Source organism: Carica papaya, chromosome 4 (assembly GCF_054855325.1).
Source record: "Carica papaya isolate Zhongbai chromosome 4, ASM5485532v1, whole genome shotgun sequence".
Lineage (NCBI taxonomy): Eukaryota > Viridiplantae > Streptophyta > Magnoliopsida > Brassicales > Caricaceae > Carica > Carica papaya.
The window spans coordinates 31,696,304-31,722,754 of record NC_142312.1 but is presented as its reverse complement, the minus strand read 5'-3'; the positions used below and the strand labels follow the sequence as shown (position 1 = coordinate 31,722,754).

The window sequence follows — 26,451 nt, the reverse complement described above, 5'->3', positions numbered from 1 at the left end:
TTATAATTGAGAAAATTTTAAAATCTTAAAACTAGATCTCAATTTTTGTGATCTTTATCACAACCATAGCGTCCTTCCAAGAGCTGTAGAGATCTTTTCACTATATTAAAACCATTTTACAACAATTTATATTAAAAAATAGTTCATGACAAAAATCAAATATTTTTTTCTCTTGATTAAAATTTAAGGTTATTAGATTATCATATCATATCATACTACTTTCTGATCCGATTTAAGGTATATCATTAACTATTTTAAACGCTACAATTAACGTAGACTTCATTTCACTTGTTCAACTAAAAATTTATTTTCTAATTAATCTTACTCTTGAACAAAAGATTTTTCTTGGATAAAATGTCTTCAATCACATATTATATACTCTATCTTATTTTGGAGTAATAAACATTTTGCTAGTTCTCACCACATCTATGAGTTTAAGAACAAAACCAATGGTCACCTTAATACTAATAATCTTTAACTCATATGTTAGTAACATCAAAACAATCAGAGAAATTAATCCTTGAACCGCACACAATCACAAAAAAGTAAAAAGAAAAAGAAAAAAATACAATACTTCCTGTGAGTGTACCTACATTCATGAGTAAGAGTAATTAAAAAAATTTATTATGATAATTTGAGAGTACATCACCAATAGACTATCAGACCATTACATAGAAAAACTATATTAGTTTTCTTTCTACATAACTCTTCAGAGTATACATAAAATAATTATCAGGATAAATATAAAATATCTCTCTAAGATAAATACAAACCCCTGGATAAATATGAAATATCTTCATGATTAAATATGATATTTCAATAACAAGCCACACCAATAAAATGCCTCCTTTGCTTGAATTTTTTCCATCATTAAAGAAGCTGGTCGTTTCATCACAACATCTTGCCAACATCCTTTCATAAAGGCACTATTGAGTATCACATACTCTAACCAAGTTTAGGTTGTACCTAAAACTTACTACCTGATCTTAAAATGAAGTGATATATGCCGTCAAGTTCTTCACACACAACATCAACCCTCTTATTTACATTTGAACTCATTGGTTCATGCAAATCAATTGTCCATACAACTGACAAGGCATATACAACCAAATTTTTATACCTATGTGGTGATTCAATTTCTCTTCTCTCTGCCTATTGCAATACAATATGGTTGTTATTGATCAAGTGTACTATCATATTTTTTATTAAGAACATGCACTTCATTCCTTTGATCATTAAATTGAACTTTTAGCTCTACTTGTTCTCTGACATCGTGATCTGATTTTATTATTGTTTTTTTCTTCTAACTATATAGTGAAGTAGACTCATTAAATGTCATATTTATGTTGATAATCAACTATGAAGACTTGGGATCACTACACCACATATTATAGTCTTTTACTCCAGATGTATACCCCAACTGAGAGTAATCAGCAAGTAAATCAAACCATACCTCAAAATGAGTTTTGTATTTAATAACTATGGATGAAGATCTATTAACTAAGTAACAAATAGTGTTCATAACCTCAGCCCAAAATTCATCTCTCAAACCTGAATGGGACGACATGTTTCGTGTTCTATTACAAAGCGTCTTATTTATGTGTTCTACATATCATTCTGTCGTGGTGTCCTAACATAAATGTGGTGTCTCATTATGCCTTCTGTACTGCAAAAATATTAAACACACTATTACAAAATTCTAACACATTATCAATCCTAAAATACAGGATTTCTTCTCTATCTCCTTTTAATTATGGTATTCTATCTAGAAAATATTGAAAATGTTTCATCTATAGAATTTAGAAAACACACACAAACCTTTTAAGAGTAATCACCAATTAAAGTCATAAAATATCTGACACTATTCTTAGAGGAAATACTATATAGACCATGTCAGTTAGAATGAACATAATCTAACTTATCTTTGGTCTTATGTACTACCCTTTTATTAAACTTCACCCTAGTCTGCTTGTCAAACACATAGTGTACACAAAAATCCAGGACTTCTTCTTTATACATGTTCTGCAAACTCTGCCTACTTGAAACATATAAGCTTTTATCACTCATATGACTCAGGCGCAAATGCCACAATTGATTCTAATTACTCTCCTAAGTTGACACATTTCATTCTCCTATGAACTAAAAAAAATTCCTCCCTTGAACACCCCTTAAAGTAGCCCAAGACAACTAGTTGTTTTACCTTATAATGACATTTCACCTCTTAAGGTTATCTCACATATTAAGGCACTTCACCTCTTACTGAACACTCCAAGTGCTCGTGCAACCTAACTTATGTGACTAAGGGGGCCAGCTTAATTTAGATGTACTGACACAATTGCTAAAGACTTCAATTTAATTCTAAAATCACTCATTAATTGAGAAATGGTAACCTGTCCACTTGTGGTGAAGTCAACTAGCTCAACTTGGCCCAAGACTTCTTCTATATATGTAACCCTCAAGTACGAATATCATATCTTACCTATTGATGGTCGGGGTAAAATTATAGCTTTTGAATCTCGATTAACTGAATCTCCCACTCCATATATTACTTCAAGATATTTCGTATATGAGCATCTTCAAATAGGACTTGTTATTATTGATTCGGTGATCCCTATAGGACATGGGTAGCGAGAATTAATTTTTCAGGACAAACATATCGGTACAATTATCAATCAACAAAGGCAAAATGTGATAAGCCTTTACTACTTATTTAATCATTTTTCATTTATTAACTACTTGCAGAGCTTAAGTTTTCTCTCCTTTATAAACCTTATAAAAAAAAAAGTTTTCTAATTCCATTATCACCCTTAATAATCGAAAAAAAAAAAATCTTATATTCACTAAAGCTATTTTTATAAGGTCCATTTTTTAGTTAATTTATCAGGTAATTCTAATATCAATCTAAAATATTGTCACCCCGCGAAATTCATTGATATTGGAAATTCAATTTATATTCTAATGTGAGGAATAAATTCTCACCTTTAAGGTACATGTAGTAAGGTAATTAATTTTGTATTAAAACAAATATGAGAAGTAGAATTATGAATTCTGTTAAAATAATTAATTGGGAAGAAAGCTAAGGTAAGAAGTCTGTGTCTTATTAATTTTCTAGATGCTAAATTCATGTAATAGGTAGAAAATTTTAGGAACTGAAGCAATTATCAAATCAGAATTCTTGAATTAGGAGTAAAATTTTTTATCATAAATTGTTTCTTTAACTTAATTCAGCTGTCTGCTATACTAGCATGGTGTCGCTCGTAATCTCTATATACATTATTATATTTTTGGATTTTACATTTAAATCCTTTCATGTTAATGAATTAAACGTTCGTAATTACATACATACAACAAGATTCATTTCAACCAAGCACAAATTAGTCTGAAAGATTGCCAAGAGGAAATGAGGAAATTGTCATGTCGGCAAAAATTGAAAGATAAGAGACCGATGCCGACCGCCATGTTGACCGCCATGTTGAATGTGCCGATGCATGAACATATGTTTATTTGAATTTAGAGCTTTTTTTTTGGGTCACTTTCCAACATTTTCTAGAATACCCACTTCCAACCTCACCAGTTCAAACCTATATAATTCACAGGTATGTTCCCCCTCGATGTGGACCCTCACGTGCATTGCACACCGTGTGGGTCCCATGTCATATCTTCTTTCTTTTATAATCAATAATATGGTATACTATTTAATTTTACAATAACTATTTTACCATAGTGTAATTAGACCCAGAATAAAAGAGAGATCTTTTTACTTTGTTATCTTAAGAAATCTTTTTTATCTTAATAATATGGTATACTAGAATCTGCGTTAATTACCCACAGTGAGAGAGTCCACCCACCATAGAGGGAAAACTAGGAACCCAGCAAGACATAAATATTTGCAATCTTTTATTATTTGCTGTTCATGGAAGTTTTATGGGCATACGCACAATCAAATAGACTTATAAGTATCTTCTCATGTATCACAAGGACAAACACTAGCAACATCCAAAAACCAGAATAGTCTACCCTTTTTATAACGATGCAACATAGTTTCACATCAGGCATCCCTTCATGCATGCAAGATCAGATCCTGCCTCTTATAATCGCCTCCGCCTTCCTCACTTGGCTCACAGGTCCTATGACGAACACCTGCAGCAACAAAAGAGATTAAAACAAATATAGACAATAATAGAATAAGTTGTCAATGGAATTTGGGCCGATCAAGTGTCTCACGTAGACATTTACAAAGTGAACATGGACCTTAGTGGATGGATAAGGCTATGCGTTGATATCATGTTACGCGACTCAATTGATGATTAGTTTTCTGAATATCCATCATAATTATTTATATCTTTAACAGCATTGTGAACTAACCTTGTCCTTTGGTCCTTTTCCATCGCCAATAAGAATCTCAGCACTGCAATTTACACAACAACTTAATAACAAAAGCAGACAAGTTACAAATAGAGAGGGAGAGGAAAACAGAGAAAGAGAAAAGAGCAAACTCACTCTATCGAAGATTTGATGTCCAAGATAGAAACACCTTTCCGACCAATAATCCGTCCCATTTTCCCATTAGGAACATTAACCACTGATAAAATCTCTTCTTCAGGAGGGTTCCCTTCGGCAATTACTTTTCCTGACATGGTTGATAAAAGTTAGCCATTCATGTATTAGTTTGCCAAAGACTATTTCTCCCTCATAATCAAGGAACTGTACAGAAGTAGACCTGCCAAATCTAATCGGACAGTATTTTCAAATTTTCATTAATGTTGGTATGAAAAGGATTATACCAGGTTTTCTATAATACATATGCTAACTTTACCCAAAAAATTAACCAATAGCAACATTTAAGTGCGTTAGTTTGCATTACACAATTTGTCTCCCAAGTAGATATCAGATCACAGATGGGTTTGTTAATGACACTCAATAGGCCATCATCTTAAAATCCATAAATAACGTCAAGAAGGGTTACTCTTAAGTTCTTACTTCTCTGCTAACCTAGCCATGATCATCCTGAACAAGCAGATGAAGGCCTCGATAGACAACCTCGTTATCCACTTTGCTTTTTACACGAAATTCCTATGAAAACATGTTGCTACCTCAGAATCTTATGAGTTTACTTGTACCCAGATACAAAATTAGAATTCACTCTAAAGGGATGATTTATGTGTTTATCATTATAGGTACAACAGGGGTTGTGGTAAACTCCATGGTACAATAAATTTAATTGTTATTTTTTCATTTTAGTTACAATATAAATATTATATGTTCTTATTATCTACTGTTACATTTAATTCCAAAAAATAGAATACAAACTGTCTAAATTGTCTTCTAATTCTATTTTGAAATCTTATGTAATCAAACAGTTCAATTTTGAAAATTATATTTTAACTTAAAATTAAACTAAAGAAAATATTAAAGCTTTAATAGTAACTAAACAAGATGTCAGCCATGCAAAAGGATGTTGTCTTGTTAGTTTCACCACGATGCTCCTGTTACTCCTCTTTGTTTATAGGTTGTCGTTGGTACTTTGCTAGCTCTAAAACTTTCCATCATGTTGAAGTACTGTGTTATGGTCTCATCATGTGATCAAGTCGTGGGCTTACTGACCATTAAGTTTTGCAGGAAACAAGATGCTTGTTTGTTTGATTTATAACCTTGACTGCCTGGACTACTTTAAGATCAAGTCATGGGCTTACTGACCCGTACTTAGGAATCATTGGAGAGAACTCTTCAATCTCCAAAAGTTAGGTACTTAAGACCCATACTAAAACTAAATTATTAAGATCTGACATATCCTTATTAATACTAAACTCCTTGTCTAATTTTATTCCAAAATAATAAATTTCTCATTCCTAAATGACTTATATTTCTTATCTTGTTGTTGTATTTCCTAAAGGCTAATACAGAAGCCAAAACACAAGCAGATGACAAGACCAACTCCTACGACACAACTCTGTCAAACTTCCTACTAATAATTCCTTGATTCCCTCTTCTGGCAACTTCCTGTTTCTTTTCCAATATTTGGTACTTCACTCCATACGTCCAAATAGTGCATGTCTGCAATAATCAGAAACTCACAGCTCCTCTAGGTTCTTATCCTTTTCACCCAAGAGCAAAATAATTTTTTGCACCACTGTCATGCAACATAGGGTTCATAATAATTCTAACACAACCCTTTTAAATGCCTCTCCTCCTTCTCCATCCTGCGCACTTGTTTCACGAAAGATAGCCTTGACTATTTACATGGTTCTTCGGGGAGTAAAAGATTCTCCCCCTTCTCTATATACGTATCAGAAGCTCATGGCAACAGTGAAATCCGAAAGGTGTTGACTCTCATAAGTGGATAAGAAGAAGTTTTACTTCTTTTTCTGAAATGAGGGAAAAGGCACACCACACCACCTGCTCAAATTGCTTCAGTACTCCGCCACCTTATTGTGCTAGTACAATTTGATTAATTCTCCATGTTTATTGCCACTTACCATGAACTAAGTAGATTCAATGGGATTTTAAATCTTCTCAGGAGATGTCTTGCTTGTCATGCTTTTGTTTTAAGAACCATATCTAAGCTTCCCCTGCCGATTGGAAGAAAACAAGTCCAACCATGTCTTCACCTGTGGTGTATTGATGGCAAGAGAAAAGAAATGCTCATGCACTTTCATTTGGAATGTGTCAAGAATTGCTCTACGACCATTAAAAATCCATTTTAGCAAACTGAGGGACTAAGCCCTTCCCATTGAATGGTCCCTAGAATCCAATAGCAGTTCTTATATAGTGAGAATGGGGTCAACATTAATGTTAAAAAATAAAATATTATGTTTAGTTTAGGTAAAAAAAATATTAATTTTTAGTTGTGGTAAACCCATTAGATGGGAATAATTAGATAGGATCCGAGAAAAATTTGACTCGAGGGTTAACCCCTAAGGTAACAGCTAGATAAGGAATAGGTTAAGACAACACATCACGCAATCAACCTAACAAGCCTTCTAACATATTTGTCTAGAACATCGATCCTAAAGGCCGCTCTCGTTAAGGTTGATGCTAACCTAGAAGTGCTCTCAAAAGCTTGCAATAAAATGAGCACATTATTACTTTTGCATAAACATTAGCTCAGCATGTTGCTCATTCCTCACAGGCTTGTTTGTAGAATCATCATAACGAGATTATCATCAATCTTTTAAGTAGATTTCAGAGCCTATTTTTCCTTTATCCAACTTGCCCTAATCACAAGTTTGATTGGTGCGAAACACTAATTTAATGATTGTACATAATACTTCTAAATTCTCTAACATTCTCTCTATTATTGTTTCGTCTTTGTACTCATTACAATAATGTTTTCACCTATACTTACTCATGGGATGAGGATTTCTTCACTTTCAGCCATAAGGATACCAAAACTGTGCTCTAATATCAAACTAACGTAAAATGTAGTGTATGTAATACTTGATCTCATTCAAGCCAGCGAAAAAAATAAGAAAGAAAAAAAAAAGGAAACTAAAGAAAGAGACTAACCCTAATAGATAAAAGAATAGTCTCTAACTAACTTAATGTTAACTATAAATAAAATAAAAACAAAAATAAATAAGACACATTTAATATTTTTATTCTCCAAGTCTGAAACTCTTTACATGGTGCAATAATAAAATTTTAGGGAGGAAATAAAACAGGATCAATTCAAATCTTCAGAAAATACAAATGCACCCCAGGGATTTACAGAATAGCAGCAGTGAACTGACTCCTAATGAGTTTTAGATTACCTGGAATGGGAGGTAGTGGTTGCCAATCTGTGTAGTTGTTGTCATTAAGACAGAAACATCTGCAATAAAGGGTACCTCGAATCGCCAGACGCCATAAGTATCGATCATTTAGCTGCTCCATCATCTTCTGATAGATATATGGAAGAAAACGCACATCATCAGCTGCAGCATGAACCATTAGTTCATTCATGGGCCTAAACATCCAAAACCGTCGATCCTGAAAATAAATATGCCAATGCTCATCATTTAGACAAAGCCCGCAACGACAATCATAGTATGAGGTATATCTTAAAATTATATGTTTATCCCTTTTTTTGAGATAAAAGTGAGAAAATGTATTAAAATAGGCACCAAGGAGGTGACATCCATGTACAAAATGGCTTTACATATCAATAAACATATGTACAATTGCTCCAACATCGTCAAGAGTATGTAAATTATGACTCAAAAGGATGGACCCAAAACAGTGTAACCACTTATCTTTTTTTTTTTTTGAAATAAAAAGTGTAAAAAGTATATATTAACAAGATACCAAAAAACAGGGAGTACCACCTATAATAAAAACTTTACAAAATAGTTAGTGTGTCAATGACATTTTCAAAATTTTCATCACTAATAATGTAATTTCCTAACAAAATAAACTCAAAATAATGCATCTATCTATCTCTCGTTCTATACAATTCAACCTCTTTACCCTCAAAAGCTCTAAAATTTCTCTTTTCCAAAGAACCCAAACAATGGTCAATGGAATCAGTTTAGTCAATTTACTATCAAAATGCACATCGTCCCAAGCTCATAATTCCTCCCTAACAGACAGTGACATAACCCAATTTATACCTAAAAGGTTATAAATAAGACTCCAGAGAATGAAAGCCACAGAACACCACAGCAATACGGGGTTGCACGATTCTTCTGCTTTCATACACATATAGCACCGGTTGGGAATAAACAGCTCTCTTGCTTTTAATTTATCGATAGTCAATATACACTCCCTGCAAACTTCCCATGAAAAAAACACAACTCTTGGTGGCACTTTAGCTTTTCAAATCTGCCTCATAGGGAAAAGTGGAAGCCGAACATGATCTGTTCTAGTTAAATGACTGTAATAAGACTTAACCGAAAATCTACCACTTTTTTCCATATTCAAAACAATCAACACAGCCATTACTGATTATGTAAGCATCCTGGACAAGCATATTTTTTGCCTGTGCAATAGCAAATATTCTAAGAAATCTGTTCATCAAGCTATCATTTCAAATCCAAACGTCTCCATTTTCTTTTTAGCAATCTTTCTCTTTTCAATTTCTGAAAAAAAAAATAGATAGGCTTGAGATTTCATACATTCCATTGAGATCCCCATCAATCTGCTGAATTTCCAAATGTTTTGAGTGACCCACTGTGAGCAACCAACAGGGTACCCATTGATCAGACTAATACCTTCCCAACTCAGGGACTGAATTTCTTCCATATCCGGGTCAAATGAGGAAGCGAGCGCCTGTGTTTGAGCTTCTTCTTCAAACATAACCATCACTAACCTGTTATCATCAACACTGCCCTCCAACTCGGACTCTGCTTTTGAAGATAGCCCCTCATGTATTTCTTCGCATTCTTCTTCCCCCGACTTCAAGCTATTCATCTCTGCCTTCCATTCTTCCTCTTCCTCGTTACTCCACTTCGATTAATTATCTAGGGCTCCAACATCTTTCTCTTCTCTGTGTGTTTCTTCAATATCGAGTAAAATGGCTCCAAAGCTTTTTAAACCAAATGATTCTCCTGGGGTCAAATTACACCGAACAGGCCTCTCTTTGCTGTTTAGTTTCGAACTACTCACATCTTGGCCTTCTTTCTTTGGGGCACTCCACAATTCTTCTCAACCCAAGTAAAACGTGTTTTTTTTTGTTACCCTAGATCTGTTGCTCTGTCCTCGGCCCACCAAGTTTTTGGCCCCCTTTTTTCTTGGAACAAAATGACGGAAATTTTTAGCGTTTAGGGTTAAATGTCTGTTGGGTCTCTTAGATTCGGGTTTAGAGCGAACCCGATACGCCTGCCCCGTCAAACGATTCTGCCCAACCCGATTCTCCTTTCCTTCATTTGTTTGCAGAGTCGCCACATACGACTACCCTTCTCCAACTTCCACCATGAAGTGTATGGGCATCGAACAATGGGGACAGTTGAAATTGGCTTTCCACGAAGTCGCCTGACTCGCTGATCTCTCAAGGGCCATTAGCTTTTTCCCTAGCTCCTTCACCTAGGTATTAGGTTCGCGAATAGATCTATTTGCAAGTTCAAATGCTGAGACCATCAGTTTCCACCAACCTTTACCCCAATCTCCGCCTGAAAAGAAAATCCTTTACGTGTACCTGTCTCATTGTATGGTCCTAGATAATGAAAAAATAGATAGGTTTGAGATTCCATACCTTCTATTGAGATCCCCATCAATCTGCTGAATTTCTAAATGTTTTGAGTGACCCATTGTGAGCAACCAACAAGGTTCCCATTGATCAGATTAATACCTTCCAGACTCAGGGACAGAATTTTATTCTAAGCTTTCGTTCACGCACAACCGTATGGTTTGTGCATTGCATATTTAGTTTTGCCTGACCCATCTGCTCCGATTCGTGTAGGGCCATTCGCGTTGTTCATCCGCGCAAGGTCCCTATTTCACAGGGTTTCTGTTGTTTCATTCCCGCAAGGGCCATTCGTCAGGTCTCTGCTCACGATCTGGTCTCTTTTTTTTTCACACGGCCACGTGCGCACTTCGTCCTTCTTTGGTTTTCACATTTCCCAACGTGAAAACTTCTTAGTAATGCCTTGACTCGTTAATTTCGTGCAACCTCATATTGCTTAAATATATCTGTTGCTCAATACTGCAATAAAATTATAGAATCCAGTGTCTCTTACATACTCACAAGTGGGTAATGATGCTCAAATTTATGAACTCTGTAATAAAGTTCATAGCACAAACTAAAGAGAAATGATTATTTCTCACTATTTTTCGAAATCCAGTCGACTATGGCTTGAGCTCGACTACTATCAAGATTTTCAGGCAAATTGCCCTGAAGATGCAGTTAAGTTTCAAAAAATGATAAAAAATGAGCAGTTTTATGATTTTTTGGCTAGCCTGAATGCTGAATATGATTATATACGGGTTCAGTTACTTGGTAAGAATCCCCTTCCCTCATTAGAATAAACTTTTCTTTTATGTTCAATAAGAAAAAAACAGAAAAAAATGTCATAGTCCACATAGCACCAGTTGAGAAACCTAGATTAGTTGATCAGTTCAAAAACCAACAGAATTGTGACTATTGTGATAAGTCAAGACACTATAAAAATTTGTTGGAAATTGCATGAACGACCCACTAGAAGTCATGGGAAAAGAAAATATAAACCTATGAGAGCTCAAACAAACTTGATTTAAGAAAGTGAAGCACTTGAAACACCAATAGTTCGAGTTTTTTCAACCGAAAAGATTGAAAATCTGAAACGAATTCTATCTCAACTTAACTATTCAACAACTATTGATGCATCAAATATAGTAAAATCAGGTAGTCCTTCTCTCCCTCTTGTCTATCATCTACAACAACAACTTCTCCTCTCCCCCCCATTTTTCCTACTCTCATTCCTTCTCCCTTCAAAATTTACAGATAACTCTAATCTTTTCAGTTCTTTAGGAGTTCCATAAGTAATTTTTTTTCTTCCCCTTAGATACAACTATCCCCATTTTCTTTTTAGCAATCTTTCTCTTTTCAATTTCGGGAAAAAAAAAATAGATAGGCTTGAGATTTCATACATTCCATTGAGATCCCCATCAATTTGCTGAATTTCCAAATGTTTTGAGTGACCTGGTGAGCAACCTACAGGGTACGCATTGATCAGATTAATACCTTCCCGACTCGGGGACTGAATTTCTTCCATATCCGGGTCAACCGAGGAGGCGAGCACCTGTGTTTGAGCTTCTTCTTCAAACATAACCATCACTAACCAGTTATCATCAACACTACCCTCCAACTCCGACTCCGCTTTTGAAGATAGCCCCCCATGTATTTCTTCACATTCTTCTTCCCTTGACTTCAAGATTTTCATCTCTGTCTTCCATTCTTCCTCTTCCTCATCACTCCACTTCGATTCATTATCTAGGGCTCCGACATCTTTCTCTTCTCTCTGTGTTTCTTCAATATCGGGTAAAATGACTCCAAAGCTTTTTAAACCAAATGATTCTCCTAGGGTCAAGTTACACCAAACATGCCTCTCTTTGCTGCTTAGTTTCGAACTACTCACATCTTGGCCTTCTTTCTTCGGGGTTGGACTCCGCAATCCACTTCTCTTTTTCAGCCCAAGTAAAACGTGTTTTTTTGTTACCCTAGATCTGTTGCTCTATTCTCGACCCACCAAGTTTTTGGCCCCCTTTTTTCTAGGAACAAAACGACACAAAGTTTTAGCGTTTAGGGCTAAATGTCTGTTGGGTCTCTTAAATTCGGGTTTAGAGCAAACCCGGTACACCTGCCCCGTCAAACGATTCTGCCCTACCCGATTCTCCTTTCCTTCATTCGTTTGTAGAGCCGCCGCATACGACTACTCTTCTCCAACTTCCACCATGAAGTGTATGGGCATCGAACAATGGGGACAGTTGAAATTGACTTTCCACGAAGTCGCCTTACTCGTTGATCTCTTAGGGGCTATTAGCTTTTTCCCTAGCTCCTTCACCCGGGTATTAGGTTCGCGAATAGATCTATTTACAAGTTCAAACGCCGAGACCATCAGCTTCCACCAACCTTTACCCCAATCTCCACCTGAAAAGAAAATCCTTTACGCGTACCTGTCCCATTGTATAGTCCTAGATAATGAAAAAAAAAAAAAAAAATAGATAGGTTTGAGATTTCATACCTTCTATTGAGATTCCCATCAATCTGCTGAATTTCTAAATGTTTTGAGTGACCCACTGTAAGCAACTAACAAGGTTCCCATTGATCAGATTAATACCTTCCGAACTCAGGGACAGAATTTCATTCCAAGCTTTTGTTTGCGCACGGTCGTCTAGTTTGTGCATTACAGATTCGGTTTCACCTTACCCATCTGCTCTGATTCGCGTAGGGCCATTCGCGTTGTTCTATCCGTGCAAGGTCCCTATTTCACAAAGTTTCGACTATTTCTGTTGTTTCGTTCATGCAAGGGCTATTCGTCGGGTCTCTGCTCACTATCTGGTCTCCTTTTTTTTTCACGCGGTCGCGTGCGCACTTCGTCCTTCTCTAGTTTTCACACTTCCCAGTGTGAAAACTCCTTAGTAATACCTTGATTCGTTAATTTCGTAGAATCTCATATTGCTTAAACATATATGTTGCTCAATACTGCAGTAAAAATATAGAATGCAGTCTTTTACATACTCACAAGTGGGTAATAATGTTCAAATTTATGCACTCCATAATAAAGTTCATAGCACAAACTAAGGAGAAATGATTATCTCTAACTACTTTTTGGAACTCAGTGGATTATGACAAGAGCTCGACTACTATCAAGATTTTCAGACAGATTGCTCTGAAAATGCAGTCAAATTTCAGAAAATGATAGAAAATGAGCGGTTCTATGATTCCTTGGCTGGTCTGAATGCTAAATATGATCAGATACTAGTTCAGGTACTTGGTAAGGATCCTCTTCCCTCATTAGAACAAACTTATTCTTATGTTCAGTAAGAAAAAAACAGAAAAAATGTCATACTCCATGTAGCACCAGTTGAGAAACCTAGGTTAGTTGATCAGTTCAAAAACCAAAGGGATTGTGACTTTTGTGACAAGCCGAGACACTATAAAAATTTGTTGGAAATTACATGGACGACCCACTAGAAGTCGTGGGGGAAAAAAATATGGACTTATGAGAGCTCAAGCAAACTTGATTTAGGCAAGTGAAACACCAACAATTGGAGTTTTTTTAATTGAAAATATTTAAAATCTGAAACGAATTGTATCTCAACTTAACTCTTCAACAACTATTGGTGCATCAAATATAGTAAAATCAAGTAGTCCTTCTCTCCCTCTTATTTCCACTCATAATATTTGGATTATAAACTCTGGAGCTAACAGACATATGACAAGCTCTTCCACACAATTTCTAACATATTTTTCTTATACTAAAGGAGAAAATATTTGTATAGCAGATGGGTCATGCACTCCTGTATCTGAAATAGATTCCATTAATTGTACCTCAACTATTACACCATCTTCAGTTTTACATTTACCTAGTTTTCCTAACAATCTTTTATCTATTAGTGTTATTACTAAAGACCTAAACTATAAAATTGAATTTTTCCTAAATTATTGTATCTTTCAGAATCTTCGAATAGGGAAAAAGATTGACACTAGTAGACTAAAGAATGACTTATATATTTTGAAAAGAAATCAAAATCTAATCGGGAAAAGTCACCATTGAGAACAAGGAAGTCAATTAAAAAATATTACAATGGCACTGACAGTTGAGGTATCGGTGATTAGTGAGTTCCATACCTATTTGGAGTCAAATAGGATAATTCACTAAACAAGTTGTACCTATACTATTAAACAAAATGGGGTTGCTGAAAGGAAAAACATATACATAATGGAGGTAACTCGGTTATTAATGTTCACCATGAATGTACCTAAAAGTTATTAAGGAGATGTAATTCTCTCAGCTATCTATCTTATTAAAAGAATGCTTTTGCGAGTTCTTGATTTTAGAAGTCCTCTGGAGGTTTTGCAACCTAAAAATTCTTATATTGTTCTCCCAAAAGTGTTTGCATGTATTTGCTTTGTTCATGCTAAAAATGTGAGTAATCTACAACCTAGAACTCTTAAGTGCGTATTTGTTGGATATTCTTCTACTCAAAAGGATTACAAGTGTTATCATTTACCATTTAAAAAATATTTTGTGATTATGGATGTTATTTTTAGAAAATATGAATCATACTTCAGCTCCACCCCCAACACTTCTTCAGAGGGAAAGTGAGAAGAAAGAGGTAATGCCCAGTTCGGTAACCCTTAAAAGTCTTATTCATGAAAAAAAATTCTATGTCAGAAAATCCGTTAACCTTCAACAGTCTTACTATTTGGAGAATTCTACATTAGAAGATCTTATTTAAGAAGAAAATATTAGATGTCTGAATAATAAAGGAACCTTTATTTCTTAGAGAAACTATATCCTAAACTTGCTGGAAGAGACTGATATGACGGGTTGCAAGCCAGCAGAATCCTCTATTGAAAGTAATCACAAACTACAAGCAGATAGTGGTACATCAGTTAACATGGAAAAATATTAGAAAATAGTTTGAAAACTCATTTATCTCTCATATACCAGACCAGATATAACATATGCAGTTAACATGGTGAGTTAGTACATGCATGATCCTCGCGAGACTCATTTACATGTCGTCTTCCGAATATTATGATATTTGAAATCTACATCATGAAAAGATTTACTCTTCTCTAGAAATAGCCACCTTAAAATAAAAGCATTTACAGATGTCGATTGAGCTGGATATCCAGATAATAGAAGGTCAACTACCAGTTTCTGTACACTCATTGGAGGCAACTTAGTTATATGAAAAAACAAGAAGTAGAGTGTAGTTGTCCGTTCTAGTACTAAAGCAGAATATAGAGTAATGTCCCAAGGGATATATGAATTATTATAGTTGCAAAAGCTTATGAAAGAATTAAAATTGTTTAAAAAAGAAAGTCTATCATTATTTTGTGACAATAAACCAGCCATTAGTATTGTTCAAAATCTAGTTCAACATGATCAGACGAAACACATTGAGATTTACTGTCACTTCATAAAAGAAAAAGTAATTGATGATTTCTTATACTTATATCATGTGTCTTCAAGCAATCAGGTGCAAATATCTTCACTGAAGGATTTTACAACAAAAATCTTTAGAACTTGATATGCAAGTTGGACAAGTGTGACATTTTTGCAATAACTTTGGGGGAGTGTTGACATGAATATTTTGTTGTCTAAATAACCGTAATATTTTTTTTCTTATATACCTCTTACCATTAATTTCTCCCATAATAATGCTGTAATTATTTAAAATCTCTTTTATAAAAATAATTGTCTTAGTTGTACATAGGAATTTTTGTATATAGTGTGTCGTCTGCAACACCAAAGAAAGTAGTGGAAAAAAAGTAAGTATTTTTCCCTAATTCTTCATAAACAAAAATAGAATTTGCATTATATCTGATAAAGATGATCATTTTTTTAATTAAATTGTGCTGATTAAAGAAGTCCCTAAAGTAGATTCCAACAACTATTTTTTTTAGAATTTTTTTTAAAATTTTGAATCTTAATTCAAGTCTATAGGCTTTTACTTTCTGTCATTTTTTATGTCACCAAAAAAAAAACATAAAGAATTTCTAAAACATTACTAGTATTAGAAGATTTTCGCAGAAAGAAGATTCAACATGGTAAGATTAAAGAAACCTCTCAGGTATGGCAAGCATATTATTGCGAAAACAAAAAAACTAAGTTATAGGTTAACTGAAATTTGTAAAATTCTTCAGTTATTTGAGGAAGAGTTTGCAGAATATGATCCAACTGACCTGCTTCAGAAGTATACGGATCTCTTCCTTCTCAGAATATGATATACCTATAATGCAACCTTAATAAGAAAAAACGAGAAAGCATAATACGTGTGCATGCAGAAAAAATAATAGAAATGAGAATTTAAAATTTAAAATACATTACCACAATAGCGTGAATCTGCAAGGAGGCCAACAAAAGATATGTATTTATCAGGATCTCTTTTACGTCCCTGCATTTCCTCTATCAGAGAATATGCTATCTGCAATTACCATTTAATATAATAGGGGTTAGACTAATGATTGTGGAGGGTAACAATCATTCAAGAAAATTTATGAAGGTATCTACGGTTGCAATGCCATTTTGCTGGAGCTACGTGAGTAGGATCTATCAAGAATGGATCTCTTTCGGAGATGCAAAATATCCAAAGAATCAGTAAAATGGTGGGTGTTACCTTTGAAGGATTAGAAGATAAATTGATGGAAATTTTCATTGAAATTGAAAAGATGAGAGCTGAAAAGAGGAAGGTTGTGTCAATAGTGGGGAAAGAAAGAAAGAGAGCTGGTGAGGGAGGAACTAAAGAGTTGAAAAGGCTGCAATCTTCAATAAATTATGACTACAATAGAAAATGCAGCAGGAATAAGGGCAATTGTCAGGGAAAATGATGAGTGGAAAAATTATTTAGTGGAATATTCGAGACCTTAATGATAGGAAAAAAAGAATGATAATAAAGGGTTGTTTGGGCCAGTGAAAACGGATATATGCTGTCTTCAAGAAACAAAAATGAAGATGATTAAAAAAAGTGATGTCAAAAGTTTATGGAGGATGAAGGAGATGGTGTGGCATTTTATTCGGGCAAAAGGCGTGGCAAGTGGTGTGGTTGTGATTTGGAGAGAGGACTATGTCACTTACAAGGATGTGATTAAGGATCATTATACTTTATCATGCCTGTTCGAGTGTTGTGACAAGGGATTCCCATGGATGTTCACTAGGGTTTATTGTAGGGGATCAAGAGATGAGAGGAGTGGATTATGGAGAGAGTTGGAGGAATGTAAAAATAAATGGGGTAGGAAATAGGTTGTGGGGGGGGATTTCAATATGGTGTTAAGGCGTAGGATAAGGCCGAATGAACAATTTTCTAGAATGAGTGCAGAAGAATTTAGGGACAAAATTGATAATATGGGTTTGTTGGACTTATCTTTGATGGGGAGGAAGTGGACTTGAACGAATGAAAGGGATCCTTTGGCTAACTCGAGGATCGATTGCTTTTTAATATCTAACGAGTTTTTTATTGAATTTTTAGGTATATGTAAAAACGTATTACAAAAAATGATTTCTGATAACTTTCCAATTCGCATTATGTCGGATGGGATTCAATGGGTCCTGTTCCATTTAGGTTGGATAATAAATAGCTCAAAGTGGAGAATTCTAGAAGTCTGATAGAAAGATTTTGGAGGAAAAAGTTGGTGAGTGAGAAAGCAAGCTTTAGGGTTGCAAAAAAGCTAATTTCATTGAAAGCGATCATAAAAATTTGAGCAAGGAAGGAGAGAGTAAGGGTGGAAGAGGGAACTATGAGATTAATAGAAGAGTTAGAGAGGCAAGATTTTGTGGAAGAGTAGGAGGGGTTATCGAGGGAGGAAGGGAGAGGAGGAAGTTGGTGAAAACAGAATTGGCAAACAGATTGTGTATGGAGGAAATTGCCTAAAGGCAAAAGACCAGAGAGAAGCGGTTGAAGGAGGGGGATTGCAATACGAAGTATTTCCATAGCCTAAACAGTCATAAAAGAAGGTGCAATTATGTGGATGAGCTGCAGATTGACAATATTCGTGTTTCAAACAATGATAACGCGAGAGAGAAATTCATGAATTATATGCAATGGTTGAACAGGGAAGAATTCGTTATGAGATCGAAATTATATGGTTTTAATTCAATCAAATTAGTGAGATGAATAAAATCATATTGGAGGGGAGTTTTCTGAGGAGGTTTTTGATAGTTTTAGCAGTTCTAATAGGGACAAAACTCTGAAACCAAATGGTTTCAACCTGAAAGTTCTGCAAAATTTCAAGCCATTGTTTAAAAAAGACCTGATGAATATCTTTAAGGACTTACATCAATCTGATACTTTTGTGAAGTCTCTTAACTCAACATTTATTGTATTGATAGCCAAAGAGGAGGGAGCAAAGAATTTTAAAGATTTCAGATCTATCAGTCTAACTCGCTAAAAGGTTCTTCCAAGTATTAGGAGAGGTGATTGATGAATGTCAGCACGCTTTTGTGGAGGGAAGACAGATCCTATATGCAGTTTTGGTGGCTAGTGAAGTTGAGGACGAGGTGGTGGGTAGGGGAAAGATGGATTTTATATAAATTAGATGTGGAGAAGGCGTATGACCACGTTAGTTGAGATTTTGTTGATTAAATGTTAAGTAGAATGGGTTTTAGGCAAATGTAGAGGAGATGGATGAAGAGTTGAATTACTACTGCTCCGTTCCCGGTTATGGTCAATGGTGGTCCTTCTTTTTTCAGGACTTCTAGAGTTTTGAGACAAAAGAATTCTTTATCTCCACTTTTGTTTATCATTGTTATGGAAGCTTTGAATGGATTACTCGAGAAAGCTAAGGATGAAGATTTGTTTAAAGGAATTGTGGTGGGTAGAGGTGGATACCACGTGGAAGTCTTCCATTTAATTTTTGCAAATGATACTTTGTTTTGTCAACCTGGGGAGGAGATGATCCTGAATCTTAGATGCTCGTTTTTGTGTTTTCAAAAAAATCAATCCTGAATCTTATACTTTGTATAAGGGCTGAATATAAACTTGTTCAAATCTAAGCTGATGAAGTTGGGGAACACAGGTGATAGTGATAGTTGACTGAGGTTCTCGGGTGCAAGTCTATGCAATTGCCTATTAAGTACCTGACTTTACCATTAGGAGCCAAACATAAAGATGTGAGAACTTAGAATCCAATGATTGATTTGTTTGAAATGAGACTTGCAGGGTGGTACTCTCACCAATCTCCCTATTTAATTTTTTTCAGCTTTGACAATTCCTGTTAAATTTGCTAAGAAATTGGAGAATATTTAATGTCGCTTTTTGTGGGGGAATGACGAGAGAAGTAGAAAACAGGGGAGGTCTAGGTATTCGATCTATGTCGGATCTGAATAGGGTTTTACAGGGGAAATAGTTGTGGAGATATTTATTGCAAGAAGGGAGGTTGTGGTGTCGAGACGAGGTGGGGGCACTAGTTGAGAGAGGAAGTGGTAGTGAGTTGGCAAGGCCTCATGGTGTACGGCTCTAGAGGAAGATCGGTTTGGGGCATTCTCATTTCCTTGATTGTGTTTAATGGAAACTTAGGAGGGCAAATATCATTAACTTTTGGGGCTCTAGAAAAAGATCGGTTTGGAACATTCTCATTTCTTTGATTGTATTTAGTGAAAACTTGGGAGGGGAAAGATCATTAACTTTTGGGAGGATGAGTGGATTGGGAGGGGTTGAGATCAATTTCCAAGAATTTATGCTTTACCTCTAAGGAAGAATGTGGTGGTGGAGGAGGTCTTCAGAGAGGTGAATGAGGAGTGGCTGAGATTTGCATTTGATCAGAAACCTTAATGATTTGGAGGTTGATGAGTTTACCTTGCTCCTTCAGTTATTGGCCGATGTGCATCTAGAAGCTACTAATGACAAGGCGGTGCAGAAATTGACGAAAGATGGTGTCTTTACTATCAAGTCCTTTTATGATTTTTTAGGCAACAGAGATGAGGATGGGGTGAGGTTTCCGGCTTTACAGATTTGGAAAGTGAAGGCGCCTCCAAGAATCGCTTGTCTTGCCTAGGAAGTTAGTCAGGAATGTATTCTCACAATTGACAAGCTGATAAGAAGGAGACACATCATGGTTAATGGATGTTATTCGTGCAAGGAAGCTGCTGAATCTTGCAACCATCTCCTTTTTTGGTGTCCGGTGATTTATAATATATGGAATATGGTTTATGAATTAATGGATATCAATTAGGTTATTGGAAGTTCGGTCAAGAATGAACTTTGGGCATGGGATGGGGTTTGTTGAAAGTCAAAAATTGTAAAACTTATTTCATTAACTATCTTTTGGGTGGTGTGAAAAGAGAAGAATAATAGAGCCTTTGATGGGTAAGTGGGGAATTTGGGCAAGATTAGAGATAGGTGGATATATACAATTGGAGTTCTAATTTTGGGGCATGACTTACATAGGTGGGATGATTTTGGAAAGATTTTTGATGTTTTAACAAACATGTAAATATCTTATACAGAGGCAACATCCCTCTGGTGTCTTATACTTAATATACATTCTTTTTATCTCAAAAGAAAATGATTGTGGAGAGTAACTAATGTTTCCCATGTTAAATGAAAAAAGATACCAAGATATTGCAACCATACTAACAAAGCTACATTGAAAAATTTTAAAAGACAACTAGTTTCTGCTAAATGATCTCAGGGAAGAAAAAAAAAAGAAAAAGTGAGGCCAATATAGAACCAACCTGAGTATCCATAACATTGTGCAGCTTGATGCCAAACTGGAAAAAAAGGGCCTGTACAATAAAATTGTACGAGAAACATTAATTCAGTTAAGTATAACCATGGTGCATAGTACATTTTAGAATATTCAACTAAACTTGTGTAGTACCTCACTGTCTCGTTTGCAGTCATGAATAACTTTGGTGATGTACTTAGATTCCAAAGCAGGTTTACAGGCTCTCATTAGGCTTTCTCCTCCTCTCACAGCGTCAACCAGATATATAGCATTTGGCAATGCAAGCTACATCAAAAAAACACATACATTAATGTGTATGCATCTATGTGCATGTGTAATAGCATAAATTAACTCGTTTACAAGCTTGAGTTAAAATTTTTATTCTGGACATGCATATCATCATCATGAGAAATGACTTTATATATAAAAGGTCAAAAAATGGTTTGAAAAATTCAGCTAAATTGATTATAAGTGATCTTAAACAGAACCTGAAATACCCATAATTGGACTCAACATGATATTAACCTTAAGTTTTAAAGTAGAACTAACCTGCAAATAATAATCTTAATCTTAAAGGAGTAAAAGTCCATATAATCTGATCATGTTATTCAAGTAACTTTAGATCACATGACAAGTTTTAATGAAGATAGACTATATGCCTAATATCAAGAATATGATTTCTTTTTCATAATATTGAGATTCTATAATTATAACTTTCTATGCTGGGTAAGCATAGTAGCATACAACATCTTTTAATGTTATTGATAATCTCTGACTTGAACAACATAGAATAAACCGTTAGGTTAAATTGGTCAGATGGTGCATTTGGCATTGTCCAAAAAGATAAACTGTTCTTTGAAAAATTTTCCAATTAATAAATCTCCACAATAAAATTCTTTTTTAAAAAAAAGAAAACACAATAAGATTCTATCTTCTTAGTAAAAGGGGAAGGGTTAAGGATTTAATAAATATTACCTGAGGAACCAAGAATCAATATCGTTTCTTTGAATCAGGATGGGCCAGAGACCCATTATACATAACATAGTATGCATTCTTCATGATCTTGAGGATCTATTACTACAATACCACAGGTTGAGCCAAGAATATGATTTGTTTCCATGACCTTGATGATAAAGGTTATAACACCATAACCGTCATTTAATAATTAATGTTATTTTTGGTATCATCAAAGAAAACCAAACTTGCCTAACAAGAAAAGTTTCTAATTTTGTAATCTTTGCAGCCTTAGCAAAGAAGAGGGGCCAAAGGATTTAAAAGAAATTAGATGCATAAGATTACTAGTTTATCACTTCAGATTGCAAAATGATGTCCATTTTGCGTCATTAAGGCTATTAGATAATTAAATCAAACAAGAAATTGATTAATACAATACTTAGAAGTTAAAAAAATTATACCTCCAATATCATACCATACTTTTCATTCCAAAGAAAAAATTATAACTCCAACTGAAGCACTACATTAGTAAATTACAGATAAAATTGGAAAGCACATTTCAATGTTTTTCTCAAAACTATCAAATTTATATCTAAATTTCATAACTTCGACGAAATTATCACCTCCACCTACTTCTGTCTTTTTGCTAGATATCCATATAGAAAAAGATACATAGCCCTGGGAAGAGAACCGACACCTAAGTCAGCGAAAGGAGAACATACTGCACTCTGGTATGACCGACGCCTACTTAATATTTCATATACAATTCATAATTTAGAATAGTTTTAGAACATAAAAAAGTGAATTCAAAGTACACTCAGTAATTTTAGAGGAATCCATATGCTCCAAAAATAATATAAGCCAGTCCTTTTAAAAAAATCATAAACTAGTTTCATGGCATTTACCAGGAAACCAATCATATGGTATATAGCATCATATTCCTTCACTGTTGATGTTCCTTAAAAGTTTTCTTTTAAAAAAGAAAAAGCAGAAGAACAAATCTGCCTTTAGTAATTGTTATGAGAATAAAGTACATACCTGCATGATGCAAAGGGCTCCATGTCGACAAAGATCAACACCTTCACAATCAAATCCAATAACCAACTGCCTTTGAGAAGGAAAGAGAAATTCGTTGGGAAGTTGAGATGGATGGGTGACTATATAAATTGGAACTTGCATCATAAGAGTTCCATGATGTTGGTTGTCACCAGTAACTACATGCCAGTAATAACATGTTAAACAAGGACTTGCTGTTGAGAAAACATATTACATATGAACAACAACAGGACATGATAGAATTGGCAATATTATCTCTCTGATTTCTTACCCCATTGGACAAAATCATTGTCTGCTTATTGAACAACGCATACTAACACAATGGTTCTAGTCAATTTTTATTCAGTCTAATGATTAAAAAAAAAACAACAGCGATATTTATATTGTCAATGTCTAACATCCTAACAACAACTATAAGTTTTCAGAAAAGCAATAATAGAAAAACAACAACACGCAGACAAGAGCAATATAACAAAAATAGGATTCATTCATTTGTGCACTTATAAGCAAGAATGCAACCATAGTCATTCACACAGAAAAACCAGTTTGGGAAATATAAGATCGAGAGAAGAGTAATAATTATTAAATGACATAAATTTCTCATATAATCATATCCACAAACCAGGATTAGTTCAACCATGCTTTGAATAAAAATATCATTAAATAAGTTAAGACCCCAAATTGGCAGCCATGATTATCAATATTAGCAAAGATGAAATAGAAAAAGAAATAAATTACTGTTATCTAGTCGCAAATTAACCAACCGACCACAAAATAACAAGTAAAACCCAAATCTCAATGTGTGTGCTTATACATAATGAGAATGTAGGAAATATTATAAAAAAGTGGTACTAGTTATCAAACTACCAAGATTTTTCAACAGTTATCACAAACATGGGCTAAGCCTACCGTATTTTTGGTAAAATTTTCGCCGAAATAGTTAGAGTTAAAACAATTATTTGGCGGCGAGGATTGTCGATATTAACAAAGATCAAACACAAAAGGAACAATTATTTACCTCAACACTAAATTAGACGAAAATGCCACCAAAGGACAAGTAGAATCCAAATTCAATATGCACAACGAGAATGCAAAGAAATAAAATATTGACGGTTCAGAAGTCAAATTTCCCAAAATTTGCTGCAAAATCCCAAAACCAGTTACAAAATTTACATGGGAGAAAGAGGGTAAAAAAGGTCACCATGGAACTCAGAAAATTCGATCTTCAAAATAAAACCCAACAAATGAAGCCAAAATCAACACAGAAAAAGCCGATGGTCAAAGCAATTGAAATCCAAAGAAAAATTGAAATACTGTGCATTGAGAAGTTAGCTTTTATCAAGACTAAGAAGATCGGTTTGTCCATCAAATATATAAAAAAAGATAAAATGAAAAAGCACATCCTTCTATCAAAATTGAAATTGCTCAAAGACAAAACCGATAAAAAAAAGATTACGGGATACTCTGAACAAATCCTTGATTAAAAAAATACCTGAGAAGGACGGCATCGGAATGTAAGTATGGTGAGGAACGATCGCCATACCAAGGATCAGCACAAGAAAACTTGATCTGCACATAAATGTAGAGCCTCTTCTTTAAAATAATAATAATAATAAAGATGTTAATGCAATTCAATGCAAATTGAAAATTCATATAAACATACACCCATGCATACAGGAAACCATTGTTAAATGTAAAGCTTAAGAAACTGAGGGAGTTACAACTTGATGCTATGTTTTTGGGAGCGCAAGTCAAGGCTAATACAGCGAGTTTCTCGTGCTACTTCTTGGACTCTGTTCTCTCTTTGTGATATGCTGCATAATATATGTGTGTTTATATTATACATGAATTCAAGAAATTGTGTGCTGTCAGGTACAGTCATAATCCGAGTGTGTGCGTTACACCTTTTTTTTTCCTTATCTATATTTCTACTAATTTTGGTTCCTTTTTTAGATCCCGTTTTCCCCTTTTCCTTCAAATAAAATTCTCATAAAAGCTCTATGAATTAAAACAAAAGAAAATCCAAGAACAGTACTATCTTAATTTTCTATCATCATACAGCATTAAATGTGCTTTTAGTCATAAATTTCTTTACAAAAAATTTTAGTGTCAAAAGGAAGCTTAGAAATTAATAAAAAAAAATTCAAACTGAAAATGGAGACAAATTATGCATATCATTAATTTTGAGGGGGGAACACATGGATATAAAGTGGGTATATAGTCATTCACTTGTAGTTCACAGAAATGCACAAAATGGAATAATGCTTTAAAAGTAAAGAAATTTTACACAAGAAGAAGTTTATAGGATATTCATATTTCGTGCCTTAACCACCTAAATACTATATTACAAATAATTACCTCTTTAAACCTTTTATTATTTTCCTTAAATGCAAGAAATTGAATAAAAATCTAAAGCCAATGACATTGTTGTATATTTTTTTTTAAACTAAATACATTGTTGCATATTATTTCCTTACTCCACACACTTTATACTGAAGGTTAAGTTAACGGTTACACTGTTTACTCATGTGAGATACTGTCTCAGTTTTAATCCGTGAGTTTTAGGATTTTCTCCTAAAAGAAATGTCATGTGAAAAAGGATGCCCCTTTTATAGATCAAGAGACTTCTTTAGCTCCAATATTTGTAGGGTCTAGAAACTTCTTTATGTTATCATACACCTCAATTGAGTGAGTTTACAGTTGGAAAGAAAAGAAAATATTTTTTGATTAATTCACTAAATGTCCCCTGAATCACAATTTTTCTAATATATACCAAGTGACTCAAGTAACGAAATGACCAAGAAATTTCTAAAATCCAGTTGATATATTAGAATCTAGATATATTTTTGTGTTGGCATTTGATTAAGTTTATTGGCATCTAAAGGATGAAGCTCTCACATAGCCAAATGGCTGGAAGTTTCTATAGATAGCACCAAAATATAGGGGCTTTTAGATCCCATATCAACCAAAGTAGAGGAACTCAAAATAAATTGATTGTGCTTTCTTCATCAATGAAGCCTACTTTAGGAAAAAAATCTTAATTATGATTATTGGCCAAAAATGATGGCCACATGTATTCCCTTTTTTAGATCATTATCTTTCTCTTTTGTTTGTGTAAGTGCCTGTAGGCCTGACAGTTTAAAGAAAGAAGATAATCTTTGTTCTTTTGTAACATTTCCCCCAATAAAGATGTTTGTGAGATTGATTCTGGTTCCTTGAACAATGCATGTTAACTTTACAAGTTAAAATTTTTAATTTTTAAAATAAAAATGTGAAATTACATATATGGCATCAAGGGAGTGTCGCCCCTATACAAAACTATTTACAAATCATTTAGAACATTTAGAATCCTCCTAAAATCATCCCACTCATATATATCGTGCTCCTCCAGAATTAGAGACCCAAAAGAGTTCATTCTGTTGTCTATCCCTAATTCATCCAATATCCTTCACACTCCCATTAATTGCTCTATTGTTCCTCTCTTTCCAAATAACCCAAAAGATAGACAAATGAATCAATTTAGTAAACTTAGATCTATCCTTCATCCCGTCCCAAGCCCACAATTCATTCTTTACCGAGCCCCCAATTACACAATCTACACCCAGTAAGTTGTACACCATGTGCCATAAACTATACGTCGTCGGGCACTA

The 26,451-nt window shown here is 34.4% G+C and overlaps 1 protein-coding gene across 3 annotated transcripts in view; it reads right to left on the bottom strand.

Annotated features, from left to right (window-relative positions):
- Window positions 1-3,875: 3,875 nt before the first annotated feature.
- The window catches only part of LOC110808916 (uncharacterized), a 44,396-nt gene continuing 21,820 nt past the window's right edge, over window positions 3,876-26,451 (bottom strand). For all 3 annotated transcript variants that reach the window (XM_088219036.1, XM_088219038.1, XM_088219037.1), the window contains 10 exons: window positions 24,294-24,370; window positions 22,784-22,959; window positions 20,945-21,076; window positions 20,799-20,849; window positions 16,458-16,554; window positions 16,313-16,359; window positions 7,752-7,968; window positions 4,501-4,630; window positions 4,366-4,408; window positions 3,876-4,140 (listed from right to left, as the gene is read on the bottom strand). In XM_088219036.1, the coding sequence (XP_088075162.1) occupies window positions 4,075-4,140; window positions 4,366-4,408; window positions 4,501-4,630; window positions 7,752-7,968; window positions 16,313-16,359; window positions 16,458-16,554; window positions 20,799-20,849; window positions 20,945-21,076; window positions 22,784-22,959; window positions 24,294-24,342 (1,008 nt within the window). In that variant the 5' untranslated portion in view covers window positions 24,343-24,370 and the 3' untranslated portion in view covers window positions 3,876-4,074. The remainder of the gene's footprint in view (window positions 4,141-4,365; window positions 4,409-4,500; window positions 4,631-7,751; window positions 7,969-16,312; window positions 16,360-16,457; window positions 16,555-20,798; window positions 20,850-20,944; window positions 21,077-22,783; window positions 22,960-24,293; window positions 24,371-26,451) is intronic.